We start from the raw sequence: 12,317 nt of genomic DNA, 5'->3' as shown, positions 1-12,317 counted from the left end.
CCATGATATCTGGGTTAAGCATATAAACTTGTTAACGATTTATGGAAGTTTTGTATTGAAGTATTCTACCGAAGGATCATCCCTAAGATAAACACGTACAAATTACATATATTCTCCACTCTCACTCACTCTTCTCCTCACCCTCCTCCTGTCACTCACCCTTCTCCTCACGCTCACTCACTCTTCTCCTGTCACTCTTCTCCTGTCACTCACCCTTCTCCTCACTCTCACCATTCTCACTGTCACCCTTCTCCTCACTCACCCTTCTCACTCTCACCCTTCTCCTCACTCTCACTCACCTTCTCCTCACTCTCACTCACCCTTCTCCTGTCACTCACATGTCTCCTCACCCATCTCCCTCGGGGCAGCAGCGGCCCGAGCACGGCTCTGCCTCAGGGCAGCATCGGGGGGCGTACATGTTGGGGAGGGGCTCATCTCTGCTTGGATGGTTGCTCGCGGTCACTTGACACACTTAAACCAATCCGGGGGCATACATGTTTGGGGGGGGCGCACCTCTGGTTGGCTGTTTGCTCGGGGTCACGTGACGCACTTAAACCAATCCGGAGGCGTTAATCACAGTCACAGAATGACAGAAGGACAGATCTGTGATATTATATATGTAGATAAAGAATAGTAATAGCATTTTGCTGTATATGTTTAAAACTGGTTTGCAAGATTGATAGTACGTGATAATGATGATTTCTGCTGAATAATCCATCGTGAAACTATCTAATGCAACAATTCAGAAATGTCAACTCCATGTATTGTTTAGGAATACATTAACATGGCTTTATAATTTAAAATGAGCTGTATGTATCAACAGCTGATGTTGTTACATATTCAAATATACAACTATATACATTTGGATGTATAAATATATTCCTACTGAATCTATTGTAATGTTTAATGTGAGTCTTTACTAGCTCATTTAGCCCAAAACACTCAAATTATCACTCAAATTCAAAGTTTAATATCGTATGTGCATTTTTTTTATCACCACAGGATTTACTTTTTAAAATCCTGACACTCTGGGATTTGACTATCCTCCGTGGACATGAGTCGTGAAAACAATAAGCTCATTAGAGACTGGTAGAACATGCACACTGAACATTTATTTAAATAAATTTGTGCCACATTTTAAATGTTTTAACCTGAAAACATTTTGAGTGGTACTCCCAAAAGCAATAGAAATAATTAGGATTGGTTTAAAATAAACCAATGTTAACTTCCCTAGCTTCCATAAGACATACCAATACAAACCCTATTGTGCCCTGGTGGATTAAAATGCAGAAAAAAATTAAGATAACAAATTTTAACTGTAAACGCAATCATAAGATTAGCAAATAAATGTCCCATACATTGACCACATTCGCAAACGGAAAACTCACAAACACCGGTGTTTAACTCAAATTACAAGACCGCAAAAAACGCAAGATGACAATCAACGCCACCGCCGCCACCGCCGCCCGTTGTGCCTACTCATTCCAGAAGACCCTGTTGAGGACCTTGTTGACATTTCTGATCAGAGTGGCATTGTATCTCCACAGCGTGAGGTCCACGACCAGCGAGTCGAGCGGCAGGTCGGGCTGCTTGGGCGATCGGTAGTGGTGCGTGATCGCGGTGTCTCCGGGCACCGTCTGCGAGATGCCCAGCGCGTTGAGCGTACTGTGCACCGACGTCTGCAGCACCGCGCGTGGGTTCAGGATCATCTTGGTCGGGTTGAAGACCTCCGGCAGGTTTGGCTCCCGTCTAATGTGGCGCATGATGTTGACGCCCGGGATGGCGTTCCACGCCTGGAACTTTGACCCAAACTCTTCCGATACCGTGTAGGGAAACACGTGGTTTTCGAATGTGTAAATGTCGGCGCCGTACTTGTCGTTCAAGTACCGCGTGAGGTCCTTCCAGTTTGTGTGCTTCAAAGGGATGATCACTTCGTCGATGTCCGTGAGGACCAGGTAACGCGTGCTGTACATGTGCCGATACACGCAGTCGTTCAGCGCCGCTATCTGGCCATAGTAGTGCAGCTCACCTGGGTGCTCGGGGTAGTGCCACCCTCTGGACACCCACACGTAGTCCGTGATGGGCCACTGAACGACCTCGACGAGGCCGGTCTTGATGTAGTAGAGGAGCACTTTGTTCAGCTCAGAGCTGCAGCTTGTGTTGTATACCGTCACGCGGCCCGCACCCAAGATGCGGTACATTTCGATCGCCTGCACGAACTGCAGGACGTTGCTGTAGTTCCCGAAGAGCGTGGAGATGCAGACGCTGAATTCCTGTGTGAAGGTGGGGGGCATGTAGAGCCGATTTTGCACGGGCATGAAGACCCACTCGGCCTCCTCCTCGTCCGGTATTGTGCGCATGCGCTGGACGGACACGTGTCCCGGCTCGCAGTCCAGCGGCTCCGTGCACAGGAAGTCAGCCGTGCCGTACGTGAAGTCAAAGTGATCCAAGTGGACGTAGGCGCTGGCGGTGACCGTCAGGATCTCCGAGTGCCCTCGGCAGCAGAAGTGGCAGGAGAGCACGTCCGGCTCATACCGGTTGGCGATGCCGATGATGCGTGTGCTCTGACCGGCCTCGCGCTGGTCGTGGTACGCCGACACCAAGAATATCTTGGTGTCGCGCACGCGCATCATCGACGTGTTCTGCAGCGCTCCCCGTTGCCCGCACAGTGTCACGTGGTTGATCTTATCGGAAGCAGACCCCGGCTTTGGCCTGAAGACGGACGAGTTGCCGAGTGCATCGAGGTCGCGAACGAGGAAGCCCGTCCAGCTGTACATGTACCAGATGCTCAGCAGCAATGAGACGCTGAGCAGCAGCAGCGAGAGGAACAGGACCGGGAGGCGTAGCTTCATCATCTTTCGAGGCGTGCAAGGAGACAAGACGTCTGGATCAAATCTCTAGACCGCCGTCTCAGGACGAAAAGTCTGATATCGCTCGGCCTGTGATTACATTTACGTAAAAACACACACACAGAGAGCTTCGCGTTAAAAATGCACAACACTTTACACAATTCCATTTCAGGTAAACCTCACAGAAAAACAAAAGCTCTCCAAAATCAAAAGACTGTATTGGCCTCAGGGCGGATATGTACAGGTACAACTCTCTGCAAGTGAATGCAATATTTGACGCTTGTGTTGCGCCTGAAACGTCGTGATTTAATTTAGTTTTTATTTTTGTTTTATTTTATTTTTACATACGTGACTTTACCGAAAGAACCAAAGAGTAACCATACGATAACCTGGATATAAGCATGCGTTAAATGTATTGCTAAACAATACGCTCCCAGCAGCACTGATCCTGCAGCTGTCAGAACGGTGAAATTGTTTTTTATTTCTCTCAATTTCAACAGATGATCTAAATAGTCGTGGCCAATAATAATTCGTTTTACGCAAACATCAACATATTTCTTTGGTGTTATTTTAGTCTTAATACTGGCCAATACTAATTATAAAATCTATTGAAATTGAGAGAAATACAAAATATTGTCAACCAATTACACAGCCACCACCACAACCAGAGCCGCAACCACCACCACCACAGCCACCACCACAACCAGAGCCACCACCACCACAGCCACTACAACCACCACCACCACAGCCACAACCACCACAGCCACCACCACAGCCACCACAACCACCACCACCACAGCCACCACCACAGCCACCACCACCACCATAACCACCACCACAGCCACCACAACCACCACCACCACAGCCACCACCACAACCACCACAGCCACCACCACAGCCACCACAACCACCACCACCACAGCCACCACCACAGCCACCACAACCACCACCATAGCCACCACAACCACCACCACCACAACCAGAGCCACAACCACCACCACCACCACCACAACCACCACCATAGCCACCACAACCACCACCATAGCCACCACCACCACAACCACTACAACCACCACTACGACAACCACCACCATAGCCACCACTACCACCACCACAGCCACCACCATAGCCACCACAACCACAACTACCACCACCACAACCACCACCATAGCCAGCACTAACACGACCCCAGGCCGCCACCACCGCACCTGCCAGTCGAGGGCGCTGTGCTCCTCCTGCTGCTGTTCCTCTCCGTAGAAGCGCCGCTTCGCGTCGCCCTTCGGCTCGCACGCGAAGCTCAATGCAGCCCGCGGGCACCGGCGGCAGCAGCAGCACAGAGGGCAGCAGCAGTAGCAGAGGGCAGCAGTAGCAGAGGGCAGCAGTAGCAACAGAGGGCAGCAGTACAGAGGGCAGCAGCAGCAGAGGGCAGCAGTAGCAGAGGGCAGCAGCAGCAGCACAGAGGGCAGCAGCAGCAGAGGGCAGCAGTAGCAGAGGGCAGCAGTAGCAACAGAGGGCAGCAGCACAGAGGGCAGCAGCAGCAGAGGGCAGCAGCAGTAGCAGCAGAGGGCAGCAGCAGTAGCAGCAGCAGAGGGCAGCAGCAACAGAGGGCAGCAGCAGCAGAGGGCAGCAGCAGCAGAGGGCAGCAGCAGTAGCAGAGGGCAGCAGCAGAGGGAAGGGCCGTACCCGATTCAAGAGCTGAATGGCTCACAGGGTTATACCAAATACATGGAACTGAACTGGGCCGCGTTGCCGCCAGCACCACGTGCTTCCTGCTGACCTCTGACCCCGCCGCGCGCTTCCTGCTGACCTCTGACCCCGCCGCGCGCTTCCTGCCGACCGCTGACCCCGCACTTGAACCACGACCCCGCCGATCTATGGCTGATTGTGTTAAGTTATATAAAACATATAAATATACCATATACACTTCGTATTCACAATGTACAGCTAAAATTGACAGTGTAAATGTATTACAATATTCTTGGTTCTTTGCGGTAAAGTCAGGAAGATAGAAAATAAAAATAATAAAATAACATTTTCAAATAAAAATAATAAATTGAACATTAAAAATAATAAAATCATAAAAGCGATGGTTTCTGCCTGTAAATTTTGCGTGCAAACAGTTGCTAAGTAGAGGCCCAACACGCGAGGCGGCCAGGCACAAACAGCACTCTGATGGGAGCTGTGGTTGATGGGAGTGGAACGCGGTTCTTGATCTGAGCCAGAGTCATGATTTGTTGTACGTGCACGTGTGACATTCAAGGCAGGGGTAAGCCTGTGGTCACAATCCTGCCTTGTGCTCAAAATGTCAATGAGCCAGCAACAAACAGTGCAAAAGAGAAGCGTCAACACACTTCCTGCAATAAGCAAGGTAATAAGAACTTAAGAAAAGTGACGAGGGGTATTTTATGTTTATATTTGGTGTTTGCAGTTTCTCCCCGTGGTCCGGATTTCCCTCCGCATTTTTGAAACATGCATTTGGAATATTTGGCTGCTATAAATGTCCACCACACACAACATAAGCACACTTCGCTGAGCTATAATGTGTGGCCAGGTTGCTCGCTTCTGACAAAAATATCTGCCTGTGTGTAGCTCAGTGGGACCTTTCCTGGTGAAATGAAAAATAGTTCAGAGTTTAGTTTTTTGTTTATTTCAAAGTCGAGCAGTGGGAGGAAAGAAGGAGAGAAAGAGAGGACTGCAAAAATTGGCTGACTGTGATGACTTGTGGGGCTCAACATAAAAAATCGTGTTCTTGGTGACAGAACGCCTCGAGGGCGTGTGACCAATTTTCTCGGAATGCACCAGGTCATCAAAACACTCAGAAGCTAAGCAGGTTTGAGCCCGGCTAGTGCATGGATGAGTAACCACCGTGTACAAGAGGGCAGGGGCAATGCGGTGTGGTAGGAGAAGGCAGTACAGGAAAGTTCATTGTTGTAGCGTTCTTCTACGCTCCCACTTCATACGCACCTCCATTCTCACCAACCCGCACTGACCGGCGCGATGAAATGTGTTCAAATAACGCACACGGACTGCTCGGCATGGGGAGGCATTCATCCCGCAGTTGATCGACGTAAAAGAACAGCGGATTAACATGATGGGGGCAGAGAGAGAGAGAGAGAAGTTGGTGTTGGAAAAAATGTTTCAGAGTAAAGCCTGAAGTGAGCACCACAGTGTGTTGAGGAGCACACTACCTGCCACTGCTGACATAAACATTCCATTTCTAACCACAGCGGGACCGCCAAGTCCATTGGAGAGATTGCTGAGATTTGCTTTCATAGACGTTCTTCAGCTCCTCAAACGTGACTAAAACAACGGTCTCTTAGAGATGATGCACTGATTCATGTTGAATTATTAACCTCACGATGCATCATCGTGTGTGCGTGCACATGTAAGAATAATATTTGTTTTGGTGAAATCGTATACGTATGTTGCATGTCATGGGATCGTGTAACCCTCGCAGCAGCCACTAGTGGCCGATACATTCACCGCAATTTTATATATAAAAGAAGAATGGATTATTTAATCAATTCGCGACCCTGAATTGTGACAATTCATTGAATTTGCCTGGTGAGTTGGGATGGGGGCAGAGGGTTGGGGGATACACCACGGAATAAATGTTTGCTTTCTAACCTTAGGCCTTCACCCAGCAGTGGATCGATCATAGCTGCTGATGACGGTGTAGTAAATGTGGCTTTGGGAAGTACGACAAGGACTCAACAGTACCGTGGAACTTGTGCTGTGTAAGACATTACATTCATAATCATTGTAAACATCCTGCATGTGTATTCCGTGTATACATGGTACTGTGTTTGCGCGCACACATCGTGTACGTGGCGACATGGACACCGTGGAATATTGAGGAGAGTTGTAAATAAAGCGGTGTTCGAAGAAAGACAAAAGTTGTCCGAGTGAAATCGAACGCTACATATCTACCCGATCCAAATTCACATTGGTCCGGTGGATCTTTGCACCGCTTACCATATATACGCGTAAACATATACAAAGCATTTACAAAAAAATATTGAAGGTACAATTCACGCACGCGTAAATATGCACATGGAAATAAAATGGTCCGCACCTAGAGAATAAAATGTTTCTTGCCAAAATAATCCTGCGGACCCACCCGAAGTGAGACCTGGGCTGGAGGGCCCACCGTGGGCTCCCTGGATGCGCTGAATGGAGCTCTCCTGCGCGTCTCACTTCATTTTGATTCATTCTTGCTCCAAAGGTTTCATTGACTTGCGACGGACGCCTTTTAAGGGACGTACGAAAGGCGTGCCCGTTGTGTAGATCAGGAAGCCGATTCACTGGAGGAGCGGCGCTTGACGTCACCTTGCGGGTGCCCCTTTCTCTGACGCGGGGCCACGCGCCACGCGTTGCCGTGACGTCGATAACACAAACGGCGTGAAATAAGGGAAAACAACAGCAAAGGTGGCAAACAAAATAAACGTTCTGATATTTTAATGTGACCATCACTAAGGGATTCGGGTACGACGGTGTTTCACCTTATTAGTTGGCTGTGTCGGGTGGTAGTGGGTTTAACGACACATTTTAATATTTACGCGATCTAAACCACACACCTCTGTTATGGATGAACTGCTTCGTTTTGCAAGTCGTCAGACTGGACGAAACGTTTGCGTTTCGTCCAGTCTGACAGGGTGACTGTAGCTGTGACACACAGCTACAGTTACCCTGTGTGACACACAGCTACAGTCACCCTGTGTGACACACAGCTACAGTCACGTGACACACAGTTACAGTCACCCTGTGTGACACACAGCTACAGTCACGTGACACACAGCTACAGTCACCCTGTGTCACACTGCTAGTCACCCTGTGTGTCACACTGCTACAGTCACCCTGTGTGAATTGTCTTGCAATTAACGTCAAGCTGCAAACGTTTCGTCCACTCTGACGACTTGCAAAACGATGCAGTTCATCCATAACAGAGGTGTGTGGGTTAGATCGCGTAAATATCTAAATGTCGTTGAACCCGCCACCACCCGACACAGCCAACAAGTAAGGTAAAACACCGTCGTACACGAATCCTTTAGTGATGGTCACATTAAAATAATATCAGAACGTTTATTTTGTTTGCCACCTTTGCTGTTGTTTTCCATTATTTCACGCCGTGTGTTATCGACGTCACGGCAATGCATGGCGTGTGGCCCCGCGTCAGAGAAAGGGGCACCCGCAAGGTGACGTCAAGCGCCGCTCCTCCAGTGAATCGGCTTCCTGATCTACACAACGGGCACGCCTTTCGTACGTCCCTTAAAAGGCGTCCGTCACAAGGCAATGATACCTTTGGAGCAAGAATTCATCAAAATGAAGTGAGACGCGCAGGAGAGCTCCAATCAGCGCATCCAGGGAGCCCACGGTGGGCCCTCCAGCCCAGGTCTCACTTCGGGTGGGTCCGCAGGATTATTTTGGCAATAAACATTTTATTCTCTAGGTGCGGACCATTTTATTTACATGTGTATATTTACGCGTGTAGGGTGCGAAAGAAGATTCAATGTAACATGGGGGACTCACAGACGACCCGTAGACTCATAGATTCACCCATAAACTCACAACAGACACCCACACACAACAGACACCCACACACAACAGACACCCACACACAACAGACACCCATGGGTGAGTCTATGAGTCTACGGGTCGTCTGTGAGTCCCCCATGTCACGTCGAAACTTCTTTCGCACCCTAAAGCCGAGTGTGCGGTGCAACATCGGGGAGGTGATGGGGATTCGCCTCCCCGTGGAGAGGCAACAGGCGGAGTCCACGCCTCGTTGCCATGTCGTCATCTCCCGGCGAGCCAGGGGGGGTCGCGTGGCTCATCGTCGATTGACGCCCACCGTGAAGGGAGTTGGCACAGCATCGTTTGTGGGGGCAGACGCCCACCTCCCCACTCCCCGTGAGCAGGCAGGGCGCGACATCCACCCCCTCAACTCCCCCCTCCTCCTCCTCGTTGGCCACCTCTCGCCGGGCCCCCGCCGATCGAGTGATCACCCCCCCCCCCGCACCAGCTCCAAGGGACATCTCTACACGGCCGGCTCACCGCTGCCGGTGTTCTCCCGCGCACGCCGAGCGCTAAACAAAGAAATCGGCTGCTGCTGTGTCAGTAACACGCGCGCATCTCCTGGGATTAAGGCCTAATCCGCGTGCCCGCAATGCTAACTGAAAATAACTGGCGGCAGTATGAATATGTAGTGGAGTAGGAAGGTGTGTAGTGCAAACAGCGTGATTACATGATAACACAGACAGTACGGGTTATGTTGGGTCAGCCTGTAGCGAAGGCAAATACAGTGCAGGTTATGTTAGGGCAATTAAGCTGGGAGAGCCAAGGATGGCTGTGATTGGCTGGAGCTGTTGTTAAGGCTAGAGTGGCGCCTAAAGGTCTGGGTAAGAAACAGGTGCGAACGACGCAGAGCGTCGTTGGGGCACGGACTAATTAATTGGGGAGTAATGAGAGCGGGGATAAATTGGGAAGTCGGGAATTGGAGCGAGGTTGTTGAAGTTGGAGAGCTTGGAGTCAGCAGCGGGGAATTGAAGGGTAGAGAACTTGGCGACAGAGTTGGAGGGACAGAGTTGGAGAGACAGAGTTGGAGACGGAGCTGGGAAACAGCGTAGCGATAGCGGAGCTGAAGAAGAGAAGCAGCCAGCAGTGGCGAGAGCGTAGCGATAGCGGAGCTGAACAGAGACGAAGCAGTTAGCAGTGGAGAGAGCATAGTGACGGTGATAGCGGAGAGCGGAGACGAAGAAGTTAGCGGCGGAGTAAGCGCAATAATCGTGGGGAGTGGAGAGACAAAGGTGGCGAGCGAGTCGAGTGAAGCACGGCGAGCGAGCCGTGGCGACATGGATACTGTGAAATATTGAGGGCATGTGGAGAGTTGTAAATAAAGTGGTGTTCGAAGAAAGACAAAAGTTGTCCGAGTGAAATCGAACACTACAAATATGCACACCCCCCCCCCCCCACCGTGGATAAGCCTTAATCCGCTGTGCACAGGTGCTAATGCAAGCGGGAAAGGAACGGCTGGGACCAGGCTATGGGGCAACGCCTCACCGTTAACGTGAATGCTACTGTGCGAACGCGCTGCGTTAAGCGCGCTGTGCAACAACACGCACGCGAGCACGGCCGCTCCGTGTGCTGCAGTACACGGAGCGCCTCACGCGCACCGCGCTCAAATCACTCGCACGGTGCTGCAGATGCGCGTCTCACACACCACGCCGAAACCCTCACGTAAACCGTAGCGGGTCGTAGAGATGGCGATCTACGCGCACAGCGGTGGAGTGGATTTAGCACACCCCGAACCCCACCTTAATCGCTCACGCTGCGCTGCAGACGCGCGTCTTCTACACACACACACACACCGCGCGATACCCCGTGTAACCAGTTGCGGTCGTATAGACGTTAATAGATGTGTAGTGATGGTAGCGTCACTACTGCGTACACACGCACACGTGTGACGTCACTATGCGGGGGAGCGTCACTACTACGCCGGTCTACACACACACACATGACGTCATCCCGGCTGGAGGCGGGAATGACGTCAGGGCCGGTTCTGGACTCGGGAGGCCACGAGGGTGGTGTGAGGTCGTGGCCCTCTCTGTGACCCCGGCTGGACACGTGACTGGACCCCAGTGGGGGCCGGGGGCCTAGGGGGCACCTTGGGGGGCATGTGGACAGCAGGGGGGGGGGGGCTTCGAGAGGGTTCTCGAAGGGAGGCGTGGCCGGGGCGGAGCCCGGGCACGCCGAGGCCCATATAAGCAGCCTCCTCACGAGCTTCGAGGCTGCCCGTATCAAGAATAAAGATGCATCGTGAAGACGCCAAGAAGAGATCCGTGTGTAGGTCCCAGCCGGAGGACTCTAGGATAGCAGTAGACGTGTTGTAAGTCCCGCCAAGACAGGAGGCTGTACCTCCCTAGGGTATCTGAGAAGTGTGTGTTAGCTAGAGTAAGTCGGTGGTCACCACCCTATGCGTAATGTAAGAGCTAACTGTTTGTGTTCATTAATAAATAAGTGTTGCCTCCCAAGAAGTTGTGTGTGCACCTAATTCGAATCCACTACAGATGCGCACCTCACACACCAACCCCGCGCCGACACCCTGCAGCCCCGCGCTCGCTCTCTCACGCACCCCGCCCCCCGCACGCAGTCGCTCCACTCAAAAATCACAGATACCACGCCGAAGTTCGCCCACACGCGCACGCAGAAATCGCACCGCACCGATCTTCTGAACTGAAGTTTATTAATGACGCGTCTAAAGAAAACCCTGTGCGGCCCTGTAGTAAATATTCCACGAGCAGCGTGTAGCCTATCCCTATTCAATCCCTGGGTGTACCCCCCACACTCTACTTCTCAACTCGCAGATGCACTCACGGTGTCGCACGGAAGCTGCGGGAGTCGGAGGGACGATGATCCAAGAGGTCTCCGCCTGGGGTAGAGTCGTAGCGGCGCTCGCCAGCGTCCCTCGGACGCCGCGAGCGGCCGGGAGTCAGACTGGGGTGGCTGGATGGCTGGAGAACCACCTGAACGTTTTTTCACCTCCCTCCCTTTGACGCCCTGGGAATCCGAAGATCCAGGGTCACGTGGTGTTATCCTGCGCAGACCAATCGAGCGCCTACATTTTGATTTTAAACCGATGTTCCCGCCCTTACCTGGAGCGTGACTTTCCGTTGCGCCTTGACCCATTGTCTACGCACCCCTCCTCCCCACCCCCTCCTCCCCACCCGGTCCTCCCTACCCGGTCCTCCCCACCCCGCGGCGTGGCTAGGAACTTCCCTCCCACCTCCACGTCTGCGCTGCCAGCGGAGTGTTCTGCCCTCGAGGCCCCATCTCCCGTGTTGCGTGCGCTTCATTGCGGCCAGTCTGTAAAGCACTATGCGCTCCTGCGACTTTTTAAAGCTGATTTTAGGGGGGGCCGCCGTGTAATCCGGCCTGGGGGGGGGGGTCAGCCAATCTCCTGGCAATGGGAAACCGGGGGACATCCCTGCTAGGGGCCCTTCGGATGAAAGCCCGTGGGCCAGGCCTCCCCCTTCGAGACCCTACGTGAGTGTGTGTGTGTGTTTAGTGGGAGTGTGCGTACGTTCGTGTGGAGGGGTGCGAGGGGATGGTGGCGCCTGCGGAGTTGCTCCGTTGCTGTGGCACCACGGTATCTATGGAATCGATAGTCATATCTATTGACTATAGTATTATCAGCTGACTATAGCAGTGTCTGCTTACTCTATAACAGTATTTAATTACTCTAAAGTAGCATCTACTCTGCAGCAGTATCTACCGACTCAACAGTAGTATATACCGACTCTATTGCAGTTAACTTCTTACTCAGAGTACCGTGGTGAGGCCTAGTCTCGTGCAGAGCCCCCGGCCTCGCCTAGATTGCCCAGCCGGCCGAGGTGGCACCTTGGCAGGCTGGGGCTGGGCTGCCACATCACGCTGCATAACATACCAAGCACAGATTCAATTTTCAAAATC

General features: G+C 51.9%; 1 protein-coding gene across 1 annotated transcript; it reads right to left on the bottom strand.

Annotated features, from left to right (window-relative positions):
* Nucleotides 1-1,092: 1,092 nt before the first annotated feature.
* LOC142921688 (beta-1,4-galactosyltransferase galt-1-like) lies at nucleotides 1,093-4,650 on the bottom strand. The gene is made up of 2 exons (XM_076062993.1): nucleotides 4,058-4,650; nucleotides 1,093-2,939 (listed from the first exon to the last, which is right to left on the bottom strand). The coding sequence occupies exon 2, from the start codon at nucleotides 2,853-2,855 to the stop codon at nucleotides 1,476-1,478; it is 1,380 nt and encodes a 459-aa protein (XP_075919108.1). The 5' UTR covers nucleotides 2,856-2,939; nucleotides 4,058-4,650; the 3' UTR covers nucleotides 1,093-1,475.
* Between the last annotated feature and the right edge of the window lie 7,667 nt (nucleotides 4,651-12,317).

This window comes from Petromyzon marinus, unplaced genomic scaffold (genome assembly GCF_048934315.1).
Source record: "Petromyzon marinus isolate PM22_M1 ecotype Great Lakes invasive population unplaced genomic scaffold, UKy_Petmar_22M1.pri1.0 PM_G_Scaffold_84, whole genome shotgun sequence".
NCBI classification, from domain to species: domain Eukaryota; kingdom Metazoa; phylum Chordata; class Hyperoartia; order Petromyzontiformes; family Petromyzontidae; genus Petromyzon; species Petromyzon marinus.
The sequence above is the reverse complement of the archived record's forward strand: the minus strand, read 5'-3'. Positions and strand labels throughout refer to the sequence as shown.